Consider the following 27,372-nt stretch of genomic DNA (forward strand, 5'->3'; position numbering starts at 1 on the left):
AATACATTTTTGGGTTCCTTTTTTTTTAGTATGGTATTTGTATGTCTTCTCAATGTCTTTGTAAATTTGTACCCTAAGTATTGTAAAGCAGAAGCTGCCATTTTTACTCGATGAATTAACATTCTGTGATCATTAAAAAAATGAAAAAAAAATGTTTAGGCAAAATATGTTATTGGCATTTGTATACCAAAATAATATATTACGAGAATCATGTTGAATTGATAATCGATTCCGAATGGACTCACCATCCCAAGAATCGTAATCCGTTTATCTGTCTAGCTATATGAGCACCAACAATTCTGCATTGACACAAATGCTAATGTTTGAGTGACATTTTTGGCGAACATTGAATTATGTCATGGGGCAAACCTGAGAAGACCGAAACGTTAGAAAAACGTTCAATGCACTTCTCTTTCATCGCTGCACACTGTAAAATGAATACTGGAACATATTGCTTGGTGCGTGCAGTCCCTCTCCGACCGAGCATGACAGAATTATGGTATTGAATGTTATTCGGTGTACGTAATGTTGGCCGCTGATGAATTGCATTGGAAGAGTATTCTAATTTCAAGGTATAAAATGTAGAAACAAAACGGCGATGTTAAAGTTACAGCTCATGTTGCGCTATTGTCCGATGGATGCCACACGCCCTGTCAGCGACAGTATAAATGAGTCTTTGGCGGTGCACCACTGGGAGAGGCAATATGAGGATTTACAGGTGAGACCTCTTTCTTTTAAAAAAAATGCTTGTTTTTATTTATTTAGTTTTACGTTAATTATATTTTAAAATGAAATTTGGAGAGGGTTCGTTCATTTTAATATACTTAAAACACAATTGTTTGTGCATGGATCCTCTTGTTGCAATGATGTGGATATTTATGATAGATTGGCCTTGGTGGAGATCTGCGCCGTACTGTACAATCATTTCTGCTGATTTGTCCAGGGTAACAAGGCTGGTCCTCCTGGTGTGCCAGCTTGGACTCATTTTGAGGACCGAGGCTCAGATTCCAGTAGAGTGCATTACTAGCCCCACAAACAGACCACCTGGTATGTACAGATCTGATACCGTCACACTTAAAGTTATTTGTTTACACATTGGTGTTGTCTTGTTTTGTTTTATTTCACTTTGCAAATATATTTTATTGAATTTTCTAGTTAAAATCCCATTTGACAATCATACTTTGCTCACTCAGACGCTTCATACATGCACACATCCACTCACCCACACTCACATGCACGCTTGAGAGAGGTGCACTTGGGATTTAACAACTCAAGGTTTACAGTATGGACATTATTAGAAAAAGTGCCCAGATATTGTATATATCCATCCATCCTGCACTGGCTCAGGATCAGCAGACGATCTAGACCATAGCAAGATGGATGAATATTCCTCGGCATCAAGGATCCTCAGGAAAGTGATCACCAGATCACCTCCCGGAGACCTCTCCACCCTTCACACTTAAAAGAGAAGAAAACAGTCACATTTTCGTGGCCAGATTATTTGGCTTTTAACACTACGTGAGTTGTGTGGTCCTCTGTGGTCCTCTGTGTTTTTAAAATTTAGATTTCCATTTATTGTTTTAATTGGTTGTACCCTTTAAAATCGTTTTTAATCATATTTATTTTTATATTGTTTTTATATTTATTTATTTTTTGTTTTTATTCAGTCATTGGTGGAGCTAAGGATAATATTTGAATATTGTTTTTAATATTGTTGTGCAGCACTTTGGAAACATGTATGTTGTTTAAATGTGCTATACAAATAAAGTGGATTGGATTGGATGTAAAAAAAAAATAAAAACATTTTTTTTTAAAGTCACAAAAAAAAACAAGTCAACTGTGACAAAACCATATCAAAAGTGACACAAAAAAAGCAATAGTTGTGTGGGGAAAATACAAAAAATAATTATAAAAAAGGAATACAACTACAAAAAAGATACAGCAATTTTTTGTAAATGTCTATAGGTTAGGATTCAATATATGTCAGTGAAGGCTTCCAGGTTAGTTGCCATTTATTCATATTTGTAGAGTTTATTTATTTTATTTATTTATTTTTTTTGTACTGTCCAGCTTCTTAGGCAAATCATATAGTTGATGTAGATGTCCATATCAGCTGTACTTTACAAAAGTGTATGGGATACTTCTCTTGTTGCCTTATTTGTATTTGACTTTATTCAATGTATTTATATTATAATTTGGTGCAGCTGGGCCGGAGCAGGAGGGGATAGAAAGAGGAAAAAAGGAAGACGGGGGGAATTGTGGGGACAAGAGGGGGATAAGACAGAGACAACAACAAACAACAATAACAACAACAACAACAATAGAGCAACATCAGCAAATAGGACATGTACAAATATGATGACAAAAGTGATAGCAAAGAAGCAGTTAGTGAAATAAATAATACAGAAATGACAATTACAGAGGTGGGACCAAGTCATTGTTTTGCAAGTCACAAGTAAGTCTCAAGTCTTTGCCCTCAAGTCCGAGTCAAGTCCCGAGTCAAGACAGGCAAGCCCCGAGTCAAGTCCAAAGTCAAGACTGGAAAGTCTCAAGTCAAGTCCTAAGTCCTGCATTTTGAGTTTCGAGTCCTTTCAAGTCCTTTTAACCACAGACTAATATATTAACACAGATTGTGTATGCTTTTCAAACGCTGTATTTATTTATTAAAACAAGTGCATTTTAAATTGCAGGAAAGAAAATTGTGCTGACATTGCACTTCATAATAGCACTATTAACCAGTCATTTTAAACATTAACTCATTCCTTTACAGAACAAACACATTGAAAAATAAAGTGCAAATGTACTTATTTGTACAAAAGTGTTAACATTGAAAAAACATGACATATACGTGAACATAACAAAAAAGTTGTACTTTTTATATGTCAGGGCCCTATGCTGCATTGCATTTGCAAAAGACCAAATTAGCCAAGAGTCTGTCAGTCATTTGTGCACGATGGGGGCGTAGTATGATGCCACCATGGCTGAAAACTCGCTCCACTGGAGCACTGGAGGCAGGCACTGCCAAGACTCTCATGGCCACTCGGAACAGTGAAGGAAGAGTCTTCATGTTCAATGCCCAGAACAAAAGGGGGGAGAGAGTTGTTTTGGGTTGGTGCACTACTTGTAAGTGTATCTTGTGTTTTGTATGTTGATTTAATTAAAAAAAGAAAGGAAAAAAAAATTATTTCTTGTGCGGCCCGATACCAATCGATCCACGGACCAGTACCGGGCCGCGGCCCGGTGGTTGGGGACCACTGAGGTAAACAACCAACAGTATGTCAGAAAGCTAGCTAAAACGGTACACATATTCATAATATAGTATACATTTTAACTGACCTTTATTTGACTATTTTTGTCTTTTTTTAGGTGGCTAAAATACGCGGTGCTGCTGACCGCCGTCTAGCGTTACGTGTGATATATTGACTAACGTAACCCTGCTTAAAAAAAATCACTGAACGAAAAGTATGAATAAGGTAGTGAACTGCGACAGATTCCCGTGTTTGCAATAACGTTATAACGTTAGCAGTGAGTTTACAGCCTCACTGATTTAACTACACAGCAAATAAAAGTCACGTTACTTAGCCAATAAACGTTATCTTACATTCAAAACTTACCGTTCTTTGTGCAACTTCAAATGCCGGACGAAGTTGGAAGTTGTTGCCTCTCCATCAGTAATTTTCAAACCGCATGTGTTGCATACTGCAAACCGTTTTGTGTTGACCACCTCGTAATTTTTATACCCAAACAAAATTATTTTAGGTATCATTTTTTGTTCACTGGCGTGTGGTTTGGACATGTCTTCTTCGTTGGTTGTCCTGCAATTTGATTGGATGAATGCTGTGTGATGAAAACAAAGTAGATCTAATTTGATTGGCTGTTGTACTGAGACCACACCAGCTGACACACGCAACGCTGATAGACAAGTACACAATGAAAAATACGGAGCGCTCCCGAATAACTTTTTCATCTTTGGGTTTTGGGGAAAGTAGCAAGTCATGTCAAGTCATGTCAATTCAAAAGGCTCAAGTCCAAGTGAAGTCACAAGTCATTGATGTTAAAGTCTAAGTCGAGTTGCAAGTCTTTTTACGTTTTGTCAAGTCGAGTCTAAAGTCATCAAATTCATGACTCGAGTCTGACTCGAGTCCAAGTCATGTGACTCGAGTCCACACCTCTGGACAATTATCATTATTAAATATTTGTAGAGTTTATAAATCTTATTTTTTCCAAGAGTCATTACGTTCACAAGTTCAATTAACTAGTTCCTGAAGTTTGGTGCAGATGGGGTTTTCCACTCTTTGAGACGGAGCCTTTTAGGCCAAAACCGTCCCGAGAAGCAACACAACTGTAATATACATTTTGGAAGTTCTTGTGTTTCTGAAGACCACCCAAACATTTATTATATCCCTGTTTTGACCCAGAAAACTCTGACATAACGGTGGTGTGTGGCACCGAGCACATGGACCTGAGTATCTACCTTTGCCCCGTGTACCAAGAGCTCTACAACGAGTCGCAGATGGTGCTCAATAACGAGTACACTAAAGACGAATGTTTTGGGGAGGCCGACTGGACCGTTGACCCGCCCGTGTTGAAGTTCAGCTTCCCCATAAACGAGAGCTCCTTGACGTTGTGCGGGAATGACTTCAACGTACGTGCGCGCTTTGCAATCTGAAATAAAAGCCTGAGACGTTCGAACGCAATTTAAATCGTCGCTCTCTGCAGATCATCAACCAGGTCGGCACGGGGGCGTTCGCCGACTTCTCCAACGTCCAGTTTGTCAACATCTCCGGCGACGTGACCTCCATCGACCCGTCGTCGGGTATGATCACCTACAGGTCGCAACTCTACTACAAGTTCTCCTGCCTCTACCCCATGCAGTATCTGCTGAACAACACCCAGCTGGGCGTGTGAGTGGAGCGGAGGGGGCGCCCCCTGGCACTGTGTAACGTCACTCGTTCACGAAACCTCTGCCTCGATTCCTTTCAGATCCGGTGTGAATTTGGCCATTCAAGACAACAACGGCAGCTTCATCAGCACGCTCAACTTGCAGCTCTATGACGTAAGACGGGGGTTCTTAACCTTTTTGACTTTCGGGGGCCAACTTTTCTATTACCCATTCACAGGGAATGGGATTTTGGGCCCCATGAAAATAATCTTTACAGGGCCCCCAACACAGTGTCATTATTTTTTCTGTATTATAATTTCATCATCATTAGGGGCCTCTCTGGGCCCCCTTCAATCATGGGCCCCTAGAATCCGTCTCCTTTACCCCCCCCCTTTTCGGCGCCCCTGCCCATTCAAATATTAACACTGACACTCATGCATATAATCCCGTTTCATCAAACATATATTGACGTTGTTCCTCTAGGGCAGGGGTCGGCAACCCAAAACGTAGAAAGAGCCATATTGGACCAAAAACACAGAAAACTAATTTGTCTGGAGCTGCAAAAAATGAAAAAAGCTTTATATAAGTCTTATAATGAAGGTAACACATGACGTAAGTGTCTATATTAGCCAACTATCAAAATGACTTTAAAAGTCTTATATAAGTGTTATAATGAAGACAACATATGACGTAAGTGTCTATATTAGCTATAATTGCCTACTATCAAAATGACTTTAAAAGCCGTATATAAGTGTTATAATGAAGGCAACACATGATGTAAGTGTCTATATTAGCTATAATAGCCTACTATCAAAATTACTTTAAAAGTCTTATATAAGTGTTATAATGAAGACAACACATGACGTAAGTGTCTATATTAGCTATAATTGCCTACTATCAAAATGACTTTAAAAGCCGTATATAAGTGTTATAATGAAGGCAACACATGATGTAAGTATCTATATTAGCTATAATAGCCTACTATCAAAATTACTTTAAAAGTCTTATATAAGTGTTATAATGAAGACAAAACATGATGTAAGTGTCTATATTATCTATAATCGCCTACTATCAAAATGACTATGTGTCGCAGGCTGAAGCAAATCTTTGTTGACAGAAATGTTGAAATGTAATATTTATTCTACACATTTTTACAACATCAGAAACCATTAGTAAATCAGAGGCTACTCAGGAGGTGAGATAACTCCTGGAAATGACTGGCTTTTAATGGCCAAAGGTATAGATGTGTGTGTCCAAGTTAAAGGAAACGGTAGGCTGTCTTCTTTTAATGGATTTATTACAAACTTTGGCAAGCTAGGTAATGTTTGCTGTGATCTGGAACAACATGGCACACAAACAACTATCTGAAATGCAGCCAATATTACATACAGATAATGTGTCATGAGACATGCAAAACTAAATTAGGTACAAAGAGGATGCAAGTAAAGGATATTAAATGAGCTCAAATATATCTACAAACGAGGCATAATGATGCAATATTTACATACAGCTAGCCTAAATATCATGTTAGCATTGATTAGCTTGCAGTCATGCACTGATCAAATATGCCTGATTAGCACTCCAACAAGTCAATAACATCAACAAAGCGCACCTTTGTGCATTCACATACAGCATAAAATGTTTGGTGGACAAAATGAGACAAAGAAGAATGTAACATGTAAACAAACTGTTGGGTTTGTTTGTATTTTACCCCCATCTTTTTCCATTTGCAATCCTTTTTTAAAAATGCTCCAGGGAGCCACTAAGGCGGCACTAAAGAGCCGCGGGTTGATGACCCCCGATGGGTCAAATGCAGAGGGTAATTTCACCACACCTAGTGTGTGTGTGTGACTATCAGTGGTACTTTAACTTTAACTTTAAAGTGCCCTATACACCTCCCCAATGAGGCGTTCGGGGTGGCATGGTGACCAAATGCCCGGACTTCCTCTCGATGTGGAGGACCAACGGCTTTACTCTGTGATTGATTGAAACTTTTATTAGTAGATTGCACAGTGAAGTACATATTCCGTACAATTGACCACTAAATGGTAACACCCGAATAAGTTTTTCAACTTGTTTAAGTCGGGGTCCACTTAATTTGATTCATGATACAGATACAGTATATACTATCATCCAGTGACGTGCGGTGAGGTTCATGACTGGTGAGGCACTGACTTCATCACAGTCAGATTTACAAACATATGAACCCTAAAGAGTATCTTATTCACCATTTGATTGGCAGCAGTTAACGGGTTATGTTTAAAAGCTCATACCAGCATTCTTCCCTGCTTGGCACAGTTGGCACTCAACATCAAGGGTTGGAATTGGGGGTTAAATCACCAAAAATGATTCCCGGGCGCGACGCCGCTGCTGCCCACTGTTCCCCTCACCTCCCAGGGGGTGATCAAGGGGATGGGTCAAATGCAGAGGACACATTTCACCACACCTAGTGTGTGTGACAATCATTGGTACTTTAACTTTAACTTTACATATACAAATTGTAGGACAAAAAAGCACATTTAATAAAAAAAAACGTTATTATGGTCTTACCTTTACTTATAAATGAAGTCCATGCGCCGCTCCTTTTGAACAAAAGCATTGATAACTTGTTTATAGAAGTCTTCCTTATCTTTCTTCAGTTTTAAAAGTCTCTCTGTCTCGATGGAGATCTTCCTTAAAGTATTACCTCCTGCTTCGATTGAAAGTCCAGTTTAGAAAACTGTTTTATTTTAGATATGTAATCCTCCATGTTAAAAGTCCAGGCGAGAGGAAAAAATAAACGATCACTAACTGTTGCTGCTTGTTGTCACTTCTTCTGCAGCCTCAGCGTCTTCGCAGCCGTTTTATGATTGCTCAGCACAAGAAATACGTTACACGCATACAGTTGTTGACAAAATACACTGTACATTATATACCTCAGCTAACTAAACTATGGAAATGTATAATATAATTCATATAGCAATACGGTCTCACTGCACAGCAGGCCAGCAGTTAGCCGAGTCATTGCGCAATCCATGGTGAGGCTCAACTGAGTGACGTGCCTCAACTGGCTGCTGATCACCGCAAGTCTCTTGTCAGTATTTGAACAGCAAATGTGAAAATTCAGCGATTTTGAATACAAATAATCTAAAACTGGTGAAGTTAAATGGAAAATAATTTTATGGTATAATCACTGGATACATATTACAATTTAATTTTTTTTTTTCTTTTTACATTTTTTTTCTTTCCATGTTGGCACGTGAGGCCCCGCCTCACCTGCCTCCCCTGACTGCACGTCACTGCTATCATCATAATACAGTCAACACACAAGATAATCATCAGAGTATATATATTGAATTATTTACATTATTTAAAATCCAGGGTGTGGGATATGGAGGGAGGGGTGGGGGGTTAGGTTTGGTTGGTATCAACACTTCAGTCATCAACAATTCCATCATCAGAGAAATGGACATTGGAACAGTGTAGGACTGACCTGGTAGAATATGTACAGCAAGTAGTGGACATAGAGAGAGAGACAGATCAGAAAGTATAAGAAAAACTGTCTACATTTGATTATTTACAATCCGAAGAGGTAGGATGTGGAAGGGAGGGTGTTAGTTTAGGGTTGAAGTTGCCTGGAGGTGTTCTTTTAGTGCGGTTTTGAAGGAGGATAGAGAAGCACTTTCTTTTACACCCGTTGGGAGTGCATTCCACATTGATGTGGCATAGAAAGAGAATGAGTTAAGACTTTTGTTAGTTCGGAATCTGGGTTTAACGTGGTTAGTGGAGCTCCCTCTGGTGTTGTGGTTATGGAGGTCATTTAAGGAAGTAGTTTGACATGTACTTCGGTATCAGGGAGGTGTAGCGGATTTTATAGACTAGGCTCAGTGCAAGTTGTATTACTCTGTCCTTCACCCTGAGCCAGCCCACTTTGGAGAAGTGGGTAGGAGTGAGGTGGGATCTGGGGTGGAGGTCTAGAAGTAATCTGACTAGCTTGTTCTGGGATGTTTGGAGTATAGATTTGAGGGTTTTGGAGGTGCTGGGGTACCAGGAGGTGCAAGCGTAGTCGAAAAAGGGTTGAATGAGAGTTCCCGCTAGAATCTTCATGGTGCTTTTGTTCACCAGAGAGGAGATTCTATAGAGAAAACTCGTTCGTTGGTTGACCTTTTTGATTACCTTGGTTGCCATTTCATCACAGGAAAGATTAGCCTCGAGAATGGAACCTATGTGGATGACCTCATCCTTCCTGGTGATAACAATGTCACCCACTTTTATAGTAAAGCCACTGACTTTCTTAAGGTTGATGTGGCACCCAAATAGGATGGACTCCGTTTTACCCAAGTGTATGGATAGCTTGTTGTCAGCGAGCCAGGTGCAAATTCTACAGAGTTCAGCACTGAGGATTTTCTCCACCTGTGACTTGTCCTTGCCGGATACCAGCAGGGCCGAGTCATCCGCAAACAAAAACAATTCACAGTCGCATGCCGATGACAAGTCGTTTATGTATATTAAGAACAGTAAAGGCCCTAATATATTGCCTTGGGGGTCTCCACAGCTTACTGAGAGGGGCGGGGGGACACGGTGCCGTTCCCCTCTACCACCTGTTTCCTCCCCTCCAAGTAAGATTGCATCCAGCTCGATGAGGTTTTATCAAATCCAATTGCTCTGAGCTTATCCAACAGTATAGCGTGGTTAGCGGTGTCAAAGGCCTTCTGAACGTCCAGCATGACCATGCCGCAGTATTTGCCCGCGTCCACCTCTGAGTTCCTCTTATTTAAAAAAAAAACAATGACTAAAACTAAATACTAAAAAGCTGGCGACCACCTAACCCCAGATCCACCACTGTGCTTTAAAACGTTTAGTAACTTGCATTTATTCTGGTTGGTCAGGATGATCAGTACCAGAATCCGCGTACAATCCCATCAACGGGTCTGCAGCTGAAGACCAAGATAGACCAAGATCTATGTTGCTGTCACAGCCACCAATCCAAGAGTTTTCTAAGTGTCAAAAAGTCGGAACATTTGTTTGTCAAAAAGTCAGGATTTTTTTAAGAGTGTCAAAAAGTCTGGATTTTTTCTAAGTGTTTAAAGTCGGAAATTTTTGTCAAAAAGTCTGGATTTTTTTTAAGTTTCAAAAAGTCGGGCATTATTTTGTCAAAAAGTCGGAAATTATTTTTGTCAAAAAGGCGGAAATTATTTTTGTCAAAAAGTCGGGATTTTTTCTAAGTGTCAAAAAGTCGGGATTTTTTTCTAAGTGTCAAAAAGTCGGAACATTTGTTTGTCAAAAATTTGGGATTTTTTATCAGTGTCAAAAAGTCTGGATTTTTTTGTAAGTGTTAAAAAGTCGGAAATGTTTTTGTCAAAAAGTCTGGATTTTTCTAAGTGTCAAAAAGTCGGAAATCATTTTTGTCAAAAAGTCAGGATTTTTTCCAAGTGTCAAAAAGTCTGATTTTTTTTGTAAGTGTTAAAAAATTGAAAATGTTTGTCAAAAAGTCTGGATTTTTCTAAGTGCCAAAAAGTTGGGATTTTTTCTAAGTGTAAAAAAATCTGGATTTTTTCTAAGTGTCAAAAAGTCGGGATTTTTTTCTAAGTGTCAAAAAGTCGGAACATTTGTTTGTCAAAAAGTCGGGATTTTTAAATCAGTGTCAAAAAGTCTGGATTTTTTTGTAAGTGTTAAAAAGTCGGAAATGTTTTTGTCAAAAAGTCTGGATTTTTCTAAGTGTCAAAAAGTCGGAAATCATTTTTGTCAAAAAGTCAGGATTTTTTCCAAGTGTCAAAAAGTCGGGATTTTTTCCAAGTGTCAAAAAGTCGGGATTTTTTTGTAAGTGTCAAAAAGTCAGGATTTTTTTCCGAGTGTCAAAAAGTCTGAATTTTTTGTAAGTGTTAAAAAATTGAAAATGTTTGTCAAAAAGTCTGGATTTTTCTAAGTGCCAAAAACTCAGAAATTATTTTTGTCAAAAAGTCGGAAAATATTTTTGTCAAAAAATTGGGATTTTTTCTAAGTGTAAAAAAATTGGGATTTTTTCTAAATGTCAAAAAGTTGGGAATTTTTCTGTGTCAAAAATTCAGGAAAAAACAATGACTAAAACTAAATTCTAAAAAAACTGGCGACCACCTTCCCCCAGATCCACCACTGTGCTTTAAAACTTTTAATAACTTGCATTTGGTCTGGTTGGTCAGGATGATCAGTACCTGACTCCGCTTACAATCCCATCGACGGGTCTGCAGCTGAAGACCACGATCTATGTTGCTGTCACAGCCACCAATCTAACAGACAGGTAAACCGCCCTGCTTAGTGATCCTGCTTTTTTAAAAGAGTGGACATGAAAAGACACTTGATGATCCTTTCCAAAGGTTCAACGTGCTGCTGGACCGATGCTACGCCACCACCAGTCCGTATCCCGACTTCGACGCCTACTATGACCTTTTCATCGGGTAAGTACACAAAGCGTCCCACTTAACGTGACACTTTCACTTTCTCTGCCGGAGGACAACACCCACGCTTCTCTTTGTCCTCCTAAGATGTACACGTGACGCCCAGACCAAAGTGGAGCTCAACGGCGAATCTCAGGAGGCGCGCTTCTCCTTCGAGGCCTTTAGATTCTTGGAGCACAGAAATCTGACTGTGTCCACGTTCTACCTGCATTGTGTCACCAGGCTGTGTGAGGTGTCCACCTGTAGCGCCCTACTTCCGGTAAGTCTCGCTGATTTTCTAGCAGGATGAAGGTTATTTTTTTAATGTATTTATGCTATTGACACTTTAACAATATCAACACAACATTGAAACTACTTCCTTAGTCTCTTTCGGTACATGCAATTGTTTGAGCAAAACAAAGTCAGTAGTATCAAATCAAATCAAATCAAATCAACTTTATTTATAAAGCACATTTAAAATTTACCACAGGGGTAGCCAAAGTGCTGTACAATGAGCAGGTTAAAAGATAAAACGAGTACCGAGCAAACACAACACAACACAAACAGAACATGATAAAAAATAAATAATTAAAATAGAATTAATAAAAACATAAAAACATAAAAACAGGATCACAGCAGGTGTATTATGGGGCGCCATTGCAGGATGGATATCACTCAGTGTTAAAAGCCATGGAATAAAAGTATGTTTTTAAGAGAGATTTAAAAACAGGAAGAGAGGAGGCTTGTCTAACACTCAGGGGTAGGTCGTTCCAGAGCTTGGGAGCAGCAACGGCGAAAGCTCTGTCACCTCTAAGCTTCAGCCTTGTGTCAGGGACCGTCAACAGCAGCTGATCGGCTGATCTTAAGGATCGGGTGGGGCAGTAAGGCTGAAGGAGGTCGGAGAGATAGGTTGGCGCGAGGTTGTTTAGACATTTAAAAACAAATAAAAGGAGTTTAAAATGTATTCGGTAACGCACAGGGAGCCAGTGAAGGGACGCTAAAATAGGGGTGATGTGCTCACGTCTGCGGGTCTGTGTTAGCAGACGAGCAGCAGAGTTCTGTACGAGCTGCAGGCGGGCGAGGGAGGCCTGGCTAATGCCAACATACAGGGCATTACAGTAATCAAGACGAGTCGAGATAAAAGCGTGGATTAATTTCTCAAGATCATGTCTTGATAAAAGCGGTTTCACTTTCGCTATTTGGCGTAATTGATAAAAGCTTTTTTGAACGACGCTGCTGATTTGTTTTTCGAATTTAAAATCTGAGTCAAACTTTACCCCCAGGTTTGTGACAGAGTCGCTGAGATACGGGGTCAGAGTGCCGAGGTCAACGTTGGGGGAGGGAGAGCGACTTGGACCGAACAACATAACTTCTGTTTTGTCTTCATTTAGGCTCAGGAAGTTAGCTGAAAGCCAGACTTTGATGTCGTGCAGGCAGTCAATAAGACTTTGAACCGTGTTATTTTGTGCCATGGGAAAATAAATCTGGCAATCATCGGCATAAAAATGAAATGCAATACTGTACTTCCTAAAAATAGAACCAAGGGGGAGAAGGTAAAGCGCAAATAAAATTGGGGCAAGGATTGAACCCTGGGGGACCCCATGTGGTAAAGGAGCTGTGGACGACATAAAACTGTCTACTTTTACACAAAAACTCCTGTCGGTTAGGTACGACCGGAACCAGTTGAGGGCGGCGCCCTTAATGCCCACACAGTTCTCAAGACGAGTGATTAAGGTGGCGTGGTCGACGGTGTCGAACGCAGCAGACAGATCTAAAAGCACCAGGACAACATATTTACCAGAATCAGTGGACAGGAGGATATCGTTAAAAACTTTTAGAAGCGCTGACTCTGTGCTGTGGAGGGCTTTAAAACCGGACTGGAACAGCTCAGTGATACCATTATCCTCTAAGAAGGGCAGCAACTGACTGTAGACAACCTTCTCTAATATTTTGGAAATGTATGGAAGATTAGAGATAGGTCTGAAGTTAGAGAGGAGAGAGGGGTCGAGGCTGGGTTTTTTAAGTAGAGGTCGTACCACTGCATGTTTAAACTCTACTGGAACTATTCCAGAAGAGAGGCTACTATTGATAATGTTAAGGACACTTGATCCAATAGTAGCAAGTACCTCCTTAAACAGGCGAGGTGGGAGGGCATCTGCAGGAGAACCAGAGGGCTTCATACGACTAACTGTGTCACTTAAAAAAGAAAAGGACACCGGCTCAAACTGATGGAAAACAGAAGAGAAATGCAGGGGAACAGAAGGGTCATATGAAGGCTGAGATAGACTGGCTCTAGTTGACACAATTTTGTCAGTGAAAAAATGGAGACAATTTTCACAGAATTCAAAAGAAGCATCAAAACCAGCAGATTTGGGAGCATCAATGACAGTGTTAATAGTTTTAAACAGAACTCTGGGGTTGTTACAGTTAGAAGATATAATCTGAGATAGATATATATTCATTTCTGCTTTTACAGTCATCTGAAAGGAAAACAGGCTTTCTTTAAAAATGGCAAAGGACACATGCAGCCTGTCTTTTTTCCATTTTCTCTCTGCTCTTCTACATACGCGCCTGGCAGCCCGAGTGACGTCATTCAACCAGGGTTGAGGCGTGGTTTTAGCGCGGCGGCATTTGAAAGGCGCGATCGTGTCCAGTGTTTGTGAACAGATAGAGTTGAACCCAGAAACCAACTCTTCAGTATTCAGACACACAGATGCTGCAGAATTATCATCACAAAGAGTCAAAAAAATAGAGGAGAACCGAGCAGGAGACGAAGAATTAAACATGCGAGAGCGTTGGGGCGGTGCGCACAATTTAACTGGACACTGCGTGGCAATATCAAACAGGATCGGCATGTGATCAGAGAACACAGCGTCGCAAATGTCCAAATTAAAAACACACAAACCATACGAGAGCACTAAATCGAGTGTATGCCCGCGTTCATGTGTAGAACCACACACAGACTGTACAAAGTTAAATGAGTCGATTATATTCAGGAAGCTCCTGGAAAGCGGCTCATCTGGGCAGCAGGTGTGAATATTAAAATCACCCACAATAAGGACACGATCATATTTGGGCAGGATTTCAGCCAGAAATTCAGAAAAGTCAGTTATAAAGTCTTTGTGGTACTTGGGTGGTCGATAGATGACGGCACACAGGACGACATCAGAAAGACCCAGTTCAAACATGCACAGTTCGAAGCTTGAAAAGGAGGATTGTAGGCGGATCTGACGGCATTTAAAGTCATTTTTAAAAACGACTGCTAATCCTCCTCCTTTTCGACCGGACGGCCGTGGGGAATTAAAGTAGGAACACTCCGAAGGCAGAAGTTCATTAAGAGGGGCGGACTCACCGGCTCTCAGCCATGTCTCCGTCACACAGAGGAAGTCCAGTCCGCGGGAAGTGAAGAAATCCTTCAGGATAAAAGTTTTGTTTGTCAAAGATCTTGCGTTCACAAGACCGAACCTGGCGGGGGCCAGCACGTCCAAGGCCGCAATTAATCCGGGTGGGGCACACAATAACTATACAAAAACAACTATCTACAAAATAGTACCTGTTAGAAACTGCTAACTTTCCTTTGCAACAAAGTTCCATCTACACTTAACTTAAAGTTCACTTAGCACGTATTCCTTAATATTATTTCGAGCTAGTGCAGGGGCCGGCAACCAAAAACGTTGAGCCATATTGGACCAAAAATATAAAAACAAATCTGTCTGGAGTCGCAAAAAATTAAAAGTCTTATGATGAAGGCGCCACATGACACAAGTGTCTATATTAGCTATAGTAGCCTACTATCAAAATGACTTTAAAAGTCTTATATAAGTGTTATAATGAAGACAACACATGACGTAAGTGTCTATATTAGCTATAATAGCCTACTATCAAAATTACTTTAAAAGTCTTATATAAGTGTTATAATGAAGGCAACACATGACGTAAGTGTCTATATTAGCCTACTATCAAAATGACTTTAAAAGTCTTATAATGAAGACAACACATGACGCAAGTGTCTATATTAGCTATAATAGCCTACTATCAAAATGACTTTAAAAGTCTTATAATGAAGGAAACACATGATGTCAGTGTCTATATTAGCTATAATAGCCTACTATCAAAATGACTATGTGTCGCAGGCTGAAGCAAATCTTCGTTGACAGAAATGTAATATTTATTCTACACATTTTTACAACATTAGAAAATATTAGTAAATCAGAGGCTACTCAGGTGAGATAACTCCTGGAAATTACTGGCCTCTAATGGCCAAAGGTATAGATGTGTGTGTCCAAGTTAAAGGAAACGGCAGGCTGTCTTCTTTTAATAGATTGATTACAATCGTTGGCAAGCTAGGTAATATTTGCTGTGGTCTGGAACAACATGGCACACAAACAACATCAGAAATGCAGCCAATATTACATACAGATAATGTGTCATTAGACCTGCAAAACTAAATTATGTACAAAGAGAATACAAGTAAAGGTTATTAAATGAGCTCAAATAGGCATAATGATGCAATTTGTACATACAGCTAGCCTAAATAGCATGTTAGCATTGATTAGCTTGCAGTCATGCACTGATCAAATATGCCTGATTAGCACTCCAACAAGTCAATAACATCAACAAAGCGCACCTTTGTGCATTCACGCACAGCATAAAAAGTTTGGTGGACAAAATGAGACAAAGAAGGAGTGGAAGATTTGACATGTAAACAAACTATTGCGTCACAGTCCACACTATGGTGAGTTCAGGAACCGCCGAAATTAGTAGGACAAAACGATGTTCACCAAATAGTCTCATCAGTGAAGCAAACACAAACATATTAAACAGTGGTAGTTCTAGCAAGTGGGATGGTCTGTGTCATGTTTGTCCACAAACAAAAAACATACTAAAACAAAACAATTATTTTCCCCCCATATTTTTCAATACTTTAAAAAAAATGCTCCAGGGTGCCACTAGGGCGGCGCTAAAGAGCCGCGGGTTGCTGACCCTTGAGCTAGTGTAACGGAGATTTGTGTACGTTAGCAAACATCACTCCCTAGCAAATTCAAGAGTGTGCTGGCTGCCGAGTTAGCCAGTCTGGGTTAATAGCTCGGAGGTCAGCACACTTGCCTCTCACGCGGACGACCAGAGTTCGCGTTCCCGCGCGGAACGGGATAAAGGCAGGAGGCCAAACCACCTGGGTTACATTGGTGACGTCACCTGGACCCGAACCTGGGTTGCTGCGATTGCCAAGTGTGCCAGCCCGGGCTTTTAGCTCGGTGGTCAGCACGCAAGCTTCTAATACAGACGACCAGGGTTTGCGTCCCCATGCAGCATGGGGATAAAGGCATGGTCCGAACCACCTGCGTTACTGTATATTGAAGCCGGGGTTGCTGCAGTGCTAAAAGTAGCCAGCCCGGGCTTTTAGCTCGGTGGTCAGCACGCTCGCCTCGAATGCGGCCGACCAGGGTTTGCGTCTCCTCGCGAAATGGGACGAAGGGAGGGGGGCTGAACCACCCGGGTTACAGTCGTGACGTAACGTAAATTGTAAACCCATAGTACCATGCCTAAAGTGTGAATTAGAACTAAACCCATCCATTTTCTACCGCTTGTCCGTTTTATTTTATTTAGAATAATATTGAAGTACAATTGGGATAAAGAGATACAGATCACTACTGTCGATCCCCTGTCGTTGATACTTTTGCTTACTTAGCTAGCAGCTAATTATATGTCTCCATAATTGTTAAACTGTCAATAGTACTCCCCATAAATACATTAAAAAAATATACAATTAATATATGTGATCAGTATCAGTTTTGGTATCGGCCGATATCACTCATGGATGACCGGTGCCGGAATTGGCAGGTAAAAACCTTCCTTATGTTTTTAAACGGCATAAAAACATTTAGGAGTCATGTTTTTTCAGCGTTTTTTTTTACTCCAATTTCCTAATAAACTTCAGTCATAAACAAAAATATCAAGCATGTAAATAAGTGTCCTTATTGAACAATATTGCAATCTAAAATGTGTTAATATACAAATGTATCACGTAATTATAGTTTTTACACATACAAAGTCTCCAAGGCAGAAGCGTATTAGAAGGTGTCTAGGAACAAACGTGTTCGCATTATTTAACTTACTGCTGTTACGTACGGGAGGAGTAAAACGGCACAGACAACAGGGGGCAACATTGCTCTATGATTTATTATTTATACGAACTATGTATATAATAGTCAAACAATAATAATATAAACTAAGGAAATGGATTGTGAACTAGATCCAAAAGTGTATGTGGTGTGAGACTATGTGTGGAGATCGGCTGTTGAGTGTTACCGTAAATGTTGAACGAGAGGAGGGACAAGGCAGCACTCGGAGGTCCGTGAAGCAAGCGGGAAGTCGGGGGCCATAGCGGGGGCAAAGAAGGTCCGTGTCCAAGCGGGGGTCGAGGATGGAGGAGGCAGTCCGGGAAGCAGAGAAACAAGAACTGACGAGACGCACACTCGTCGACGCGGGAACAAAGGCAGACTGCTGGGGACGACAAGGAAGGCAAAATGAAACACTGAGGGGAAAACACAGGGAGATCAGGATTGCATCAAGCATGTAGACGGCTTACCGTACGGGAACGGATGGTTACGTTCCGGCATGGGATAGCAGGTTGAGCAGGCTTATCAAGGTGGGTCTGATCATCAGCTCCGGGTGTGCTGATTGCCGGCGATTGATTGCAGCTGCTTGCTGCCGCCAGTCTGGCGCACTCTCGGAGATGAATGCGCACCGACGTGCGCCCGGGTCGTGGCAACCGCGTCATGAGCGTAATGAACTATTGTGGCCACCATGTGTCGCCAAAAACAATAACCAGTTTGACTCATTTCACTTGAGCCAACTTTTTTTATATCCTACCGTACAACATAATACAAGTATGTACGGTCCTGCTGATATCGCATCTAATGAAAATCAGTATCGGCCAATATTCAAGGCTCTTATATTGGTATTGTTTTAGAAGTGACACAATTGCACAGGGTCATCCGAACATGCATTTTTTTCTACATTTTTCACACTTTTAAAAACATTTCGATCATATGTTTCAGGTTTAAATGAGTAAAAATAACTTGTCTTACGCAATTTTATATTAATGGAAAATTGTGACGTCATTTGATCAAAAGACCTTCAGAGGGTTAAAACAAATTTTGAGCAAAGATTTGAGAAAAAAAAAAAGTTAAATAGAATATGAATCCAACATGTTTTATGCCAATTGAATGATAAATGACTTTTATATCATGTTTGGTTTTGAGGTATTGAAAAAATTGGACACTAATATTTTTTACATTTAACATCAAAAACCCCTCATAGTAAACATTTTGTATAATGAAGTAACAAGAAGAATTATGGCCAAAATACAGCAAGAATTTACTGAAAAGACCAAAATGTCAGCTTTTGTCACCTGAAGGTGTTTCCATCCATCCATCCATCCATCTTCTTCCGCTTATCCGAGGTCGGGTCGCGGGGGCAGCAGCCTAAGCAGGGAAGCCCAGACTTCCCTCTCCCCAGCCACTTCGTCCAGCTCCTCCCGGGGGATCCCGAGGCGTTCCCAGGCCAGCCGGGAGACATAGTCTTCCCAACGTGTCCTGGGTCTTCCTCGTGGCCTCCTACCGGTCGGACATACCCTAAACACCTCCTTAGGGAGGCGCTCGGGTGGCATCCTGACCAGATGCCCGAACCACCTCATCTGGCTCCTCTCGATGTGGAGGAGCAGCGGATTTACTTTGAGCTCCCCCCGGATGACAGAGCTTCTCACCCTATCTCTAAGGGAGAGCCCCGCCACCCGACGGAGGAAACTCATTTCGGCCGCTTGTACCCGTTATCTTGTCCTTTCGGTCATAACCCAAAGCTCATGACCATAGGTGAGGATGGGAACGTAGATCGACCGGTAAATCGAGAGCTTTGCCTTCCGGCTCAGCTCCTTCTTCACCACAACGGATCGATACAGCGTCCGCATTACTGAAGATGCCGCACCGATCCGCCTGTCGATCTCACGATCCACTCTTCCCTCACTCGTGAACAAGACTCCGAGGTACTTGAACTCCTCCACTTGGGGCAAGATCTCCTCCCCAACCCGGAGATGGCACTCCACCCTTTTCCGGGCGAGAACCATGGACTCGGACTTGGAGGTGCTGATTCTCACCCCAGTGGCTTCACACTCAGCTGCGAACCGATCCAGTGAGAGCTGAAGATCCTGGCCAGATGAAGCCATCAGGACCAAATCATCTGCAAAAAGCAGAGACCTAATCCTGCAGTCACCAAACCGGATCCCCTCAACGCCTTGACTGCGCCTAGAAATTCTGTCCATAAAAGTTATGAACAGAATCGGTGACAAAGGGCAGCCTTGGCGGAGTCCAACCCTCACCGGAAACGTGTCCGACTTACTGCCGGCAATGCGAACCAAGCTCTGACACTGATCATACAGGGAGTGGACCGCCACAATCAGACAGTCCGAAACCCCAAACTCTCTGAGCACTCCCCACAGGACTTCCCGAGGGACACGGTCGAATGCCTTCTCCAAGTCCACAAAGCACATGTAGACTGGTTGGGCAAACTCCCATGCACCCTCAAGGACCCTGCCGAGAGTAAAGAGCTGGTCCACAGTTCCACGACCAGGACGAAAACCACACTGTTCCTCCTGAATCCGAGGTTCGACTATCCGGCGTAGCCTCCTCTCCAGTACACCTGAATAGACCTTACCGGGAAGGCTGAGGAGTGTGATCCCACGATAGTTAGAACACACCCTCCGGTTCCCCTTTTTAAAGAGAGGAACCACCACCCCGGTCTGCCAATCCAGAGGTACTGCCCCCGATGTCCACGCGATGCTGCAGAGTCTTGTCAACCAAGACAGCCCTACAGCATCCAGAGCCTTAAGGAACTCCGGGCGGATCTCATCCACCCCCGGGGCCTTGCCACCGAGGAGCTTTTTAACTACCTCAGCAACCTCAGCCCCAGAAATAGGAGAGCCCACCACAGATTCCCCAGGCACTGCTTCCTCATAGGAAGACGTGTTGGTGGGATTGAGGAGGTCTTCGAAGTATTCCCTCCACCGATCCAACACCTTCTGAAGGTGTTTGTTTTAAAAAAAATTCAATTAGTATATTTCATTGTACTGTAAGTCTAATTGTACACATGTTTTTAATGAATCTTTTAAATTGTATTTATTGAATGTGTAATAATATCAATGTGCAGGAAACCAACAATGCAGTTATTTCATTGTGCATTTAAACGTATTATCATCCTAATGGCACCAATTTGGTGTGATATCAGCTCAAATAGAACAGCTGGTGCCAAGCGATTTCCCCTTAAGTGAGCTTTTCTTCCTGTCACACACAAACAAGCTATGGTATATATTAATGTAACTCAACATGATCGAATTGTTGCCGTGTCTTTAACGGTGTTAGAAAGACGACACAAAAACAAGACAATGTCAATCGTGAGATAGAGTCTACTAGCTAACATGCAGAAAATGTACACAAACATGAATTTAGTTTTTCTTTTTGCCGTTTGAGTGTCAAAGTTACCTCCCCCAGAATAAAAAATCCACTGTATTTATGTGTGCACCATATGTAGCCATAATTGTTTTGTTGTTGAATGTCTGCCTGGTAAATAACAAGAATATTTTCTGTTCACAAAGTAGTTACTTACTGTATTTACTATTGTTGCAAGCGGTAGAAAATGGATGGAAATTGGTTTCAAAACTGTCGAGATAATATTTAGTTCATCTTTTTAATATTTAATTTGAACAGGAATGTGGAACTCAAGGAAGAAGACGAAGAAGAGAGGCTGATGAAGACGACGTGGCTAACGCTACAGTCACCTCGCCGGTAATTGTGGTGGCCAAACAAGGAGCAGGTGTGTATTTGAACCCATATTAAGTAAAAATAAATAAAGAAATACAGTAAAAAAATAAAAAATAAATAAATATATATATATAATATATATACAGGTAAAAGCCAGTAAATTAGAATATTTTGAAAAACTTGATTTATTTCAGTAATTGCATTCAAAAGGTGTAACTTGTACATTATATTTATTCATTGCACACAGACTGATGCATTCAAATGTTTATTTCATTTAATTTTGATGATTTGAAGTGGCAACAAATGAAAATCCAAAATTCCGTGTGTCACAAAATTAGAATATTACTTAAGGCTAATACAAAAAAGGGATTTTTAGAAATGTTGGCCAACTGAAAAGTATGAAAATGAAAAATATGAGCATATACAATACTCAATACTTGGTTGGAGCTCCTTTTGCCTCAATTACTGCGTTAATGCGGCGTGGCATGGAGTCGATGAGTTTCTGGCACTGCTCAGGTGTTATGAGAGCCCAGGTTGCTCTGATAGTGGCCTTCAACTCTTCTGCGTTTTTGGGTCTGGCATTCTGCATCTTCCTTTTCACAATACCCCACAGATTTTCTATGGGGCTAAGGTCAGGGGAGTTGGCGGGCCAATTTAGAACAGAAATACCATGGTCCGTAAACCAGGCACGGGTAGATTTTGCGCTGTGTGCAGGCGCCAAATCCTGTTGGAACTTGAAATCTCCATCTCCATAGAGCAGGTCAGCAGCAGGAAGCATGAAGTGCTCTAAAACTTGCTGGTAGACGGCTGCGTTGACCCTGGATCTCAGGAAACAGAGTGGACCGACACCAGCAGATGACATGGCACCCCAAACCATCACCCAACCATGCAAATTTTGCATTTCCTTTGGAAATCGAGGTCCCAGAGTCTGGAGGAAGACAGGAGAGGCACAGGATCCACGTTGCCTGAAGTCTAGTGTAAAGTTTCCACCATCAGTAGGATGGCCGCCGCGGTGCGCGCTGAAGCCTCGGGCGCGAGCCCGGGTGGAGCCGCCGCGGTTGCGAGGGACATCGCACCTCCGCGCGCTTGGACGTGCGCTCAGCGCGGCTCCCAGATGATTGCGCACTGGTGTGCGTCTGGGCCGTGACAGCGTGGCACGCATTGAATGTCTCTGCATCAGTCTCCTTTCTTTAACAGGCAAAAGCTTTATAACCTCACTAATACCTTGCATCGTCTATATTAGATATATAACAACGGGCGGGTGCGGGCGGGTGCGGTGTTGATTAAATGTTAATTCGGGTGGATGCGGATGGTTGACGACTTTTGTGATGCGGTTGCGGATGAAATAATTGCCTATCCGCGCATCTCTAATATATACATATATATACATATATACATCCATCCATCCATCCATCTTCTTCCGCTTATCCGAGGTCGGGTCGCGGGGGCAGAAGCCTAAGCAGGGAAGCACAGACTTTCCTCTCCCCAACCACTTCGTCCAGCTCTTCCCGGGGGATCCCGAGGTGTTCCCAGGCCAGCCGGGAGACATAGTCTTCCCAACGTGTCCTGGGTCTTCCCCGTGGCCTCCTACCGGTCGGACGTGCCCTAAACACCTCCCTACACAGTAGTTACTGTATTTACTATCGTTGCAATATATATGTTGCTTAACTTAGCTTGGATGTTTTTATGTGTTATTTATTCCACCTTAACCGATAAACTAACTGCTGCACCATTTAAGTAAATTCATTGGATTTCCCTATAAGCCTGGTTCGTAGGTTTCCCTGCTCTTCAGGGGATATTATCGTCCAGTTTGACCTGGACGATGACACGTTGACCTGGCTCGCCTCAACAGAGCTGAAAATCTAGACACACGACAGAAGAAGAAGGGGATATTATAAATAAAATCACCTGAAGAGCAGGGAAACCTGCAAAACAGGCTTGTGGGGATGAAATAGCCTCTGTGTTTTTTCCTGACCTAACTTAATATATATATATAGATATATATATATATGTAATATATATATATATATATATATATATATATATATATATATATATATATATATATATATATGTATGTATGTATGTATGTATGTATGTATGTATGTATGTATGTATATATGTGTGTGTGTGTTGCTTAACTTAGCTTGGATGTTTTTACGTGTTATTTAGTCCACCTTAACCGATAAACTAACTGCTGCACCAATTAGGTAAATGATTCACCACACAGATTTTGTATATGACTTCGTATTTTTTTTATTTGTATTACATTTCAGGAGATTTTCAAACCAATGCAGCTCTTCAAGGTAAGAATGTGAATATGTCTGTTGCTGTCTATTTGAATAAAAAAAGTAATGGGATTTTTTTCCGAGGATCATATTCTCCACAAAAAAACATACAATAATTGAGTCATTTTTCTTTCTTTCAGGCTCATCGGAGAGCAGCTACAGCGACCCCGTGGTGGGGGTCATGGTCTGCATCGTCGCCCTGTTACTCCAATAGATATTTTGAAGCAACGTTACGTTTTAATGTTAGAATAAAAGCTTGGAAATGATTTGGATGTTAGGACGGCTTGTAGCCAGTATACACTTACAAAAGGTCCAGAGGGCATAAAAGTACAATTTGAAGGTTTTTGGTTTGATTTGTGGACATTTCTTCTGCAGTGTTTGTTTTTGTGATCCCTCCAAGTAAAATGTTTGATTAAAAAAATCCTCCGCATATTGTAAATCTTTTATTTTCAAATTATTCTTGGTGAGAAATAACTTTTGTAAAGTTTAACACTAAATATATACACATATATGGAGTACTTTAATGTACTGGTAGTTGTTTTTTGAGAATAAAAATGGCTTAAGTACAAACTACATGTATTCTTTTTATTCATTATAGTAAAGTTGTGGCTTTTTATGGTTTGTTTTTATTATTCCTGCCATATACTTTTTTTTTTTACTTTAAATACATTTCTGTTATTTTTTAAATTTGTCTCAAGGGGGAACTGTAATTTTTTTTATTTTATTTTGCCGATCATTCACAATCATTGTGAGAGACAAGAAGACAAAAGTTTTTGTTTTTTTTGCACTTTCTAACATGTACAAATCGGCTCATTCTTGGTGGTTAGCAATGCAGCTAATGAGAGCAATCAATTCTACCTCTAATTTACTTTAAAAATGCATTTAAAAACCGTCAACATTACTTAATTTACGTTTCGTAATCTGTATAATAACCAAACTTTAGCGACATTGTTATTGTAAGCGCGAACACTGAGGAACTCTTTTTCTAGCGTAGTAACACATTGGCATGCCACGGTATAAGCTGTACTACAACGAGAGATAAGCTAGCTTCGACGTCATACGAAACGCGTTTGAGTTTGTAACGCACAACAAATTACAGTATCTGTAAAGTATTAGCCCACATTTCATGTTTTGTTTGTACACAGCTGAGCTAGTCAGACAAAGTAGGTACTGTAGTTGTACTAACACACATGACGTGCTGCGTGTATGATGTTCAATATAAAGTGTGACTCACTCGATGGTCTGTTTGGTCCAGCTGGCATGGGAAGTTTTTTCAAGTTGATTTTGGGTAAGCACACCATTTATGTCGCAATAGCTTGGCTTCAAATTCCACATTTTGTAGCTTTGAGTGACTTTCATCTGTAAAGTGTAGATCATTTGCAATTGCATGCAGTACATTTTTCTGTCTAAATTGAAAGAACAAACACGTTTAGCCAGAAAGTGCTTTATTATCTCTAGCCTTTCGCAGGCCACATTAATGACGGAGCGTGCCAGTTAGGTTCATGTGGCGGGCCACTTAAATGATGTGGCGGACAGCATAAATGAGGTGGTGAGCCGCTTAAAATAATGGGGCAGAGCACATGAAATTATGTGGCGGGCAATTCAGATTAAAGTGGCGAACCGCATAAAATGATACGGCGGGCAACTAAAAAGGTGTGGCGGGTCACTTAAAGGCCTACTGAAACCCACTACTACCGACCACGCAGTCTGATAGTTTATATATCAATGATGAAATCTTAACATTGCAACACATGCCAATATGGCCGGGTTAGCTTACTAAAGTGCAATTTTAAATTTTGCGCGAAATATCCTGCTGAAAACGTCTCGGTATGATGACGTCTGCGCGTGACGTCACGGATTGTAGAGGACATTTTGGGACAGCATGGTGGCCAGCTATTAAGTCGTCAGTTTTCATCGCAAAATTCCACAGTATTCTGGACATCTGTGTTGGTGAATCTTTTGCAATTTGTTCAATGAACAATGGAGACAGCAAAGAAGAAAGCTGTAGGTGGGAAGCGGTGTATTGCGGGTGGCTGCAGCAACACAAACACAGCCGGTGTTTCATTGTTTACATTCCCGAAAGATGACAGTCAAGCTTTACCATTGGCCTGTGGAGAACTGGGACAACAGAGACTCTTACCAGGAGGACTTTGAGTTGGATACGCAGACACGGTACCGTGAGTACACATGCAGCTGCAGCTTCCAAACATTTGATCGCTTGCCCGTACGTGCGTGCCGCTATGTGCATGTCACGTACGTAACTTTGGAGACTTTGGGGAAATATATGTGCTGTATGAACTTTGGGGAGGTGAACGGTACTTTGGGCTGTGGGATTGAGTGTGTTGTGCAGGTGTTTGAGTTGTATTGGCGGGTTATATGGACGGGAGGGGGGAGGTGTTTGTTATGCGGGATTAATTTGTGGCATATTAAATATAAGCCTGGTTGTGTTGTGGCTAATAGAGTATATATATGTCTTGTGTTTATTTACTGCTTTAGTCATTCCCAATTGAATATCAGGTCCCACCCGCCTCTCACAGCATCTTCCCTATCTGAATCGCTCCCACTGCCCTCTAGTCCTTCACTCTCACTTTCCTCATCCACAAATCTTTCATCCTCGCTCAAATTAATGGGGAAATCGTCACTTTCTTAGTCCGAATCGCTCTCGCTGCTGGTGGCCATGATCGTAAACAATGTGCAAATGTGAGGAGCTCGACAACCTGTGACGTCACGCTACTCGTCTGCTACTTCCGGTACAGGCAAGGCTTTTTTATCAGCAACCAAAGTTGCGAAATTTTATCGTCGATGTTCTCTACTAAATCCTTTCAGCAAAAATATGGCAATATCGCGAAATGATCAAGTATGACACATAGAATGGACCTGCTATCCCCGTTTAAATAAGAAAATCGCATTTCAGTAGGCCTTTAAATAATTGTGGCAGACCTCATAAAATGACATGGCGGACCCCAAAAATGAGGAGGCAGACCACATAAAATGATTTGGTGGGCAACACAAAATTATATGGCGGTCCAGATCATGCCCCCTTGGCCTTGAGTTCGAAACCTGTGGTATGGGTCAACCAAAAAAAACTTTTTTATACCCTTGGAAATAATTGTCTGCATGTTAGAAAAAGAGATTTGTCTACGGCCATGCTTGTGAGAAAGAGAATTGTGTCTGTGTTGTTGCCATGGGGACACAACAAGTACACTTTTAAACATGGTGCATTTGGATTGATCAGTGACTTGCAAGTAGGTGACATACAACACCAGTAGGGGGAGCCCAAATCAACAAAACCTAAAAAGTATAGCAGTGAGAAGGCAAGATTTGGCAGAAATGAGACAAACAACACAACAGCATGATATTATAACGACTATATAGTGGACGCATACTCTAACGGGCTATTAGTTGGTCGTTAACTTAGCGCGTATTGTTCTCTGCATTGTTCATCTTCAGCCCGTTTAAAAATGAGTCCGGGGGTATGACGTACTTTACTTATCTGAAGGCAGTTTTGGCAGAATTCAGCATTCGGAATGGCAGCACGTCCTCCACCCATTCATTGGGACGCGCCGCCATGCGCCCCCACAGAGCCACCTCCAGGGGGGTGGAGTCCATCCAGTTCACGGCCGACCCGTAACTCTGACCTGAAGACAAAGAAAGTTCCGGTGATCTTTGCCCTTGAATGCCTGGCGCTGGCCCACTCACAAGACTTGAACTGCAATGTTTAACCTCCGCCAGCTGGGAGTGCTGTTTTTATGTACTGTACTGTATGTTAGCAGCTCTGATCATAAATACGTCCCAAATGTTTCAAATAATACCTTTCTCGCCCACTCATCAATCCATTTTCTACCGCTTGTTACTCTTGGGGTCTCCTAGCCGCTCAGGCAAATCAAATTGCTCTAAACGCGATGAATCTGTCCACAATTACCATATATATATATATATATATATATATATATATATATATATATATATATATATATATATATGTGTGTATATAT

At 41.3% G+C, this 27,372-nt stretch overlaps 2 protein-coding genes across 4 annotated transcripts in view; one reads left to right on the forward strand and one right to left on the reverse strand.

Moving 5' to 3' along the window:
- The first annotated feature begins 704 nt into the window (after positions 1 to 704).
- LOC133614927 (zona pellucida-like domain-containing protein 1) lies at positions 705 to 23,591 on the forward strand. The gene is made up of 10 exons (XM_061973291.1): positions 705 to 718; positions 944 to 1,047; positions 4,419 to 4,645; positions 4,720 to 4,904; positions 4,984 to 5,056; positions 11,041 to 11,138; positions 11,215 to 11,295; positions 11,383 to 11,554; positions 21,036 to 21,141; positions 23,518 to 23,591. The coding sequence occupies exons 1-10, from the start codon at positions 705 to 707 to the stop codon at positions 23,589 to 23,591; spliced, it is 1,134 nt and encodes a 377-aa protein (XP_061829275.1).
- LOC133614777 (uncharacterized) overlaps positions 17,451 to 27,372 on the reverse strand; it is a 56,656-nt gene continuing 46,734 nt past the window's right edge. For 2 of the 3 annotated variants that reach the window (XM_061973012.2, XM_061973010.2), the window contains exon 20: positions 25,670 to 27,015. In XM_061973012.2, coding sequence (XP_061828996.1) covers positions 26,867 to 27,015 — 149 coding nt within the window. In that variant the 3' untranslated portion in view covers positions 25,670 to 26,866. Of the gene's footprint in view, positions 17,779 to 25,669; positions 27,016 to 27,372 lie in introns of those variants that run through there. The other variant, XM_061973011.1, reaches the window with a different exon arrangement.

This window comes from Nerophis lumbriciformis, linkage group LG17, assembly GCF_033978685.3.
Source record: "Nerophis lumbriciformis linkage group LG17, RoL_Nlum_v2.1, whole genome shotgun sequence".
NCBI lineage: Eukaryota > Metazoa > Chordata > Actinopteri > Syngnathiformes > Syngnathidae > Nerophis > Nerophis lumbriciformis.

Excerpts from the sequence above, each read along its gene's own strand:
- LOC133614927 (XM_061973291.1), top strand. Across the intron at positions 1,048-4,418 it reads CCCCACAAACAGACCACCTG|AAAACTCTGACATAACGGTG; the intron begins GTATGTACAGAT and ends GTTTTGACCCAG. Across the intron at positions 4,905-4,983 it reads AACAACACCCAGCTGGGCGT|ATCCGGTGTGAATTTGGCCA; the intron begins GTGAGTGGAGCG and ends GATTCCTTTCAG.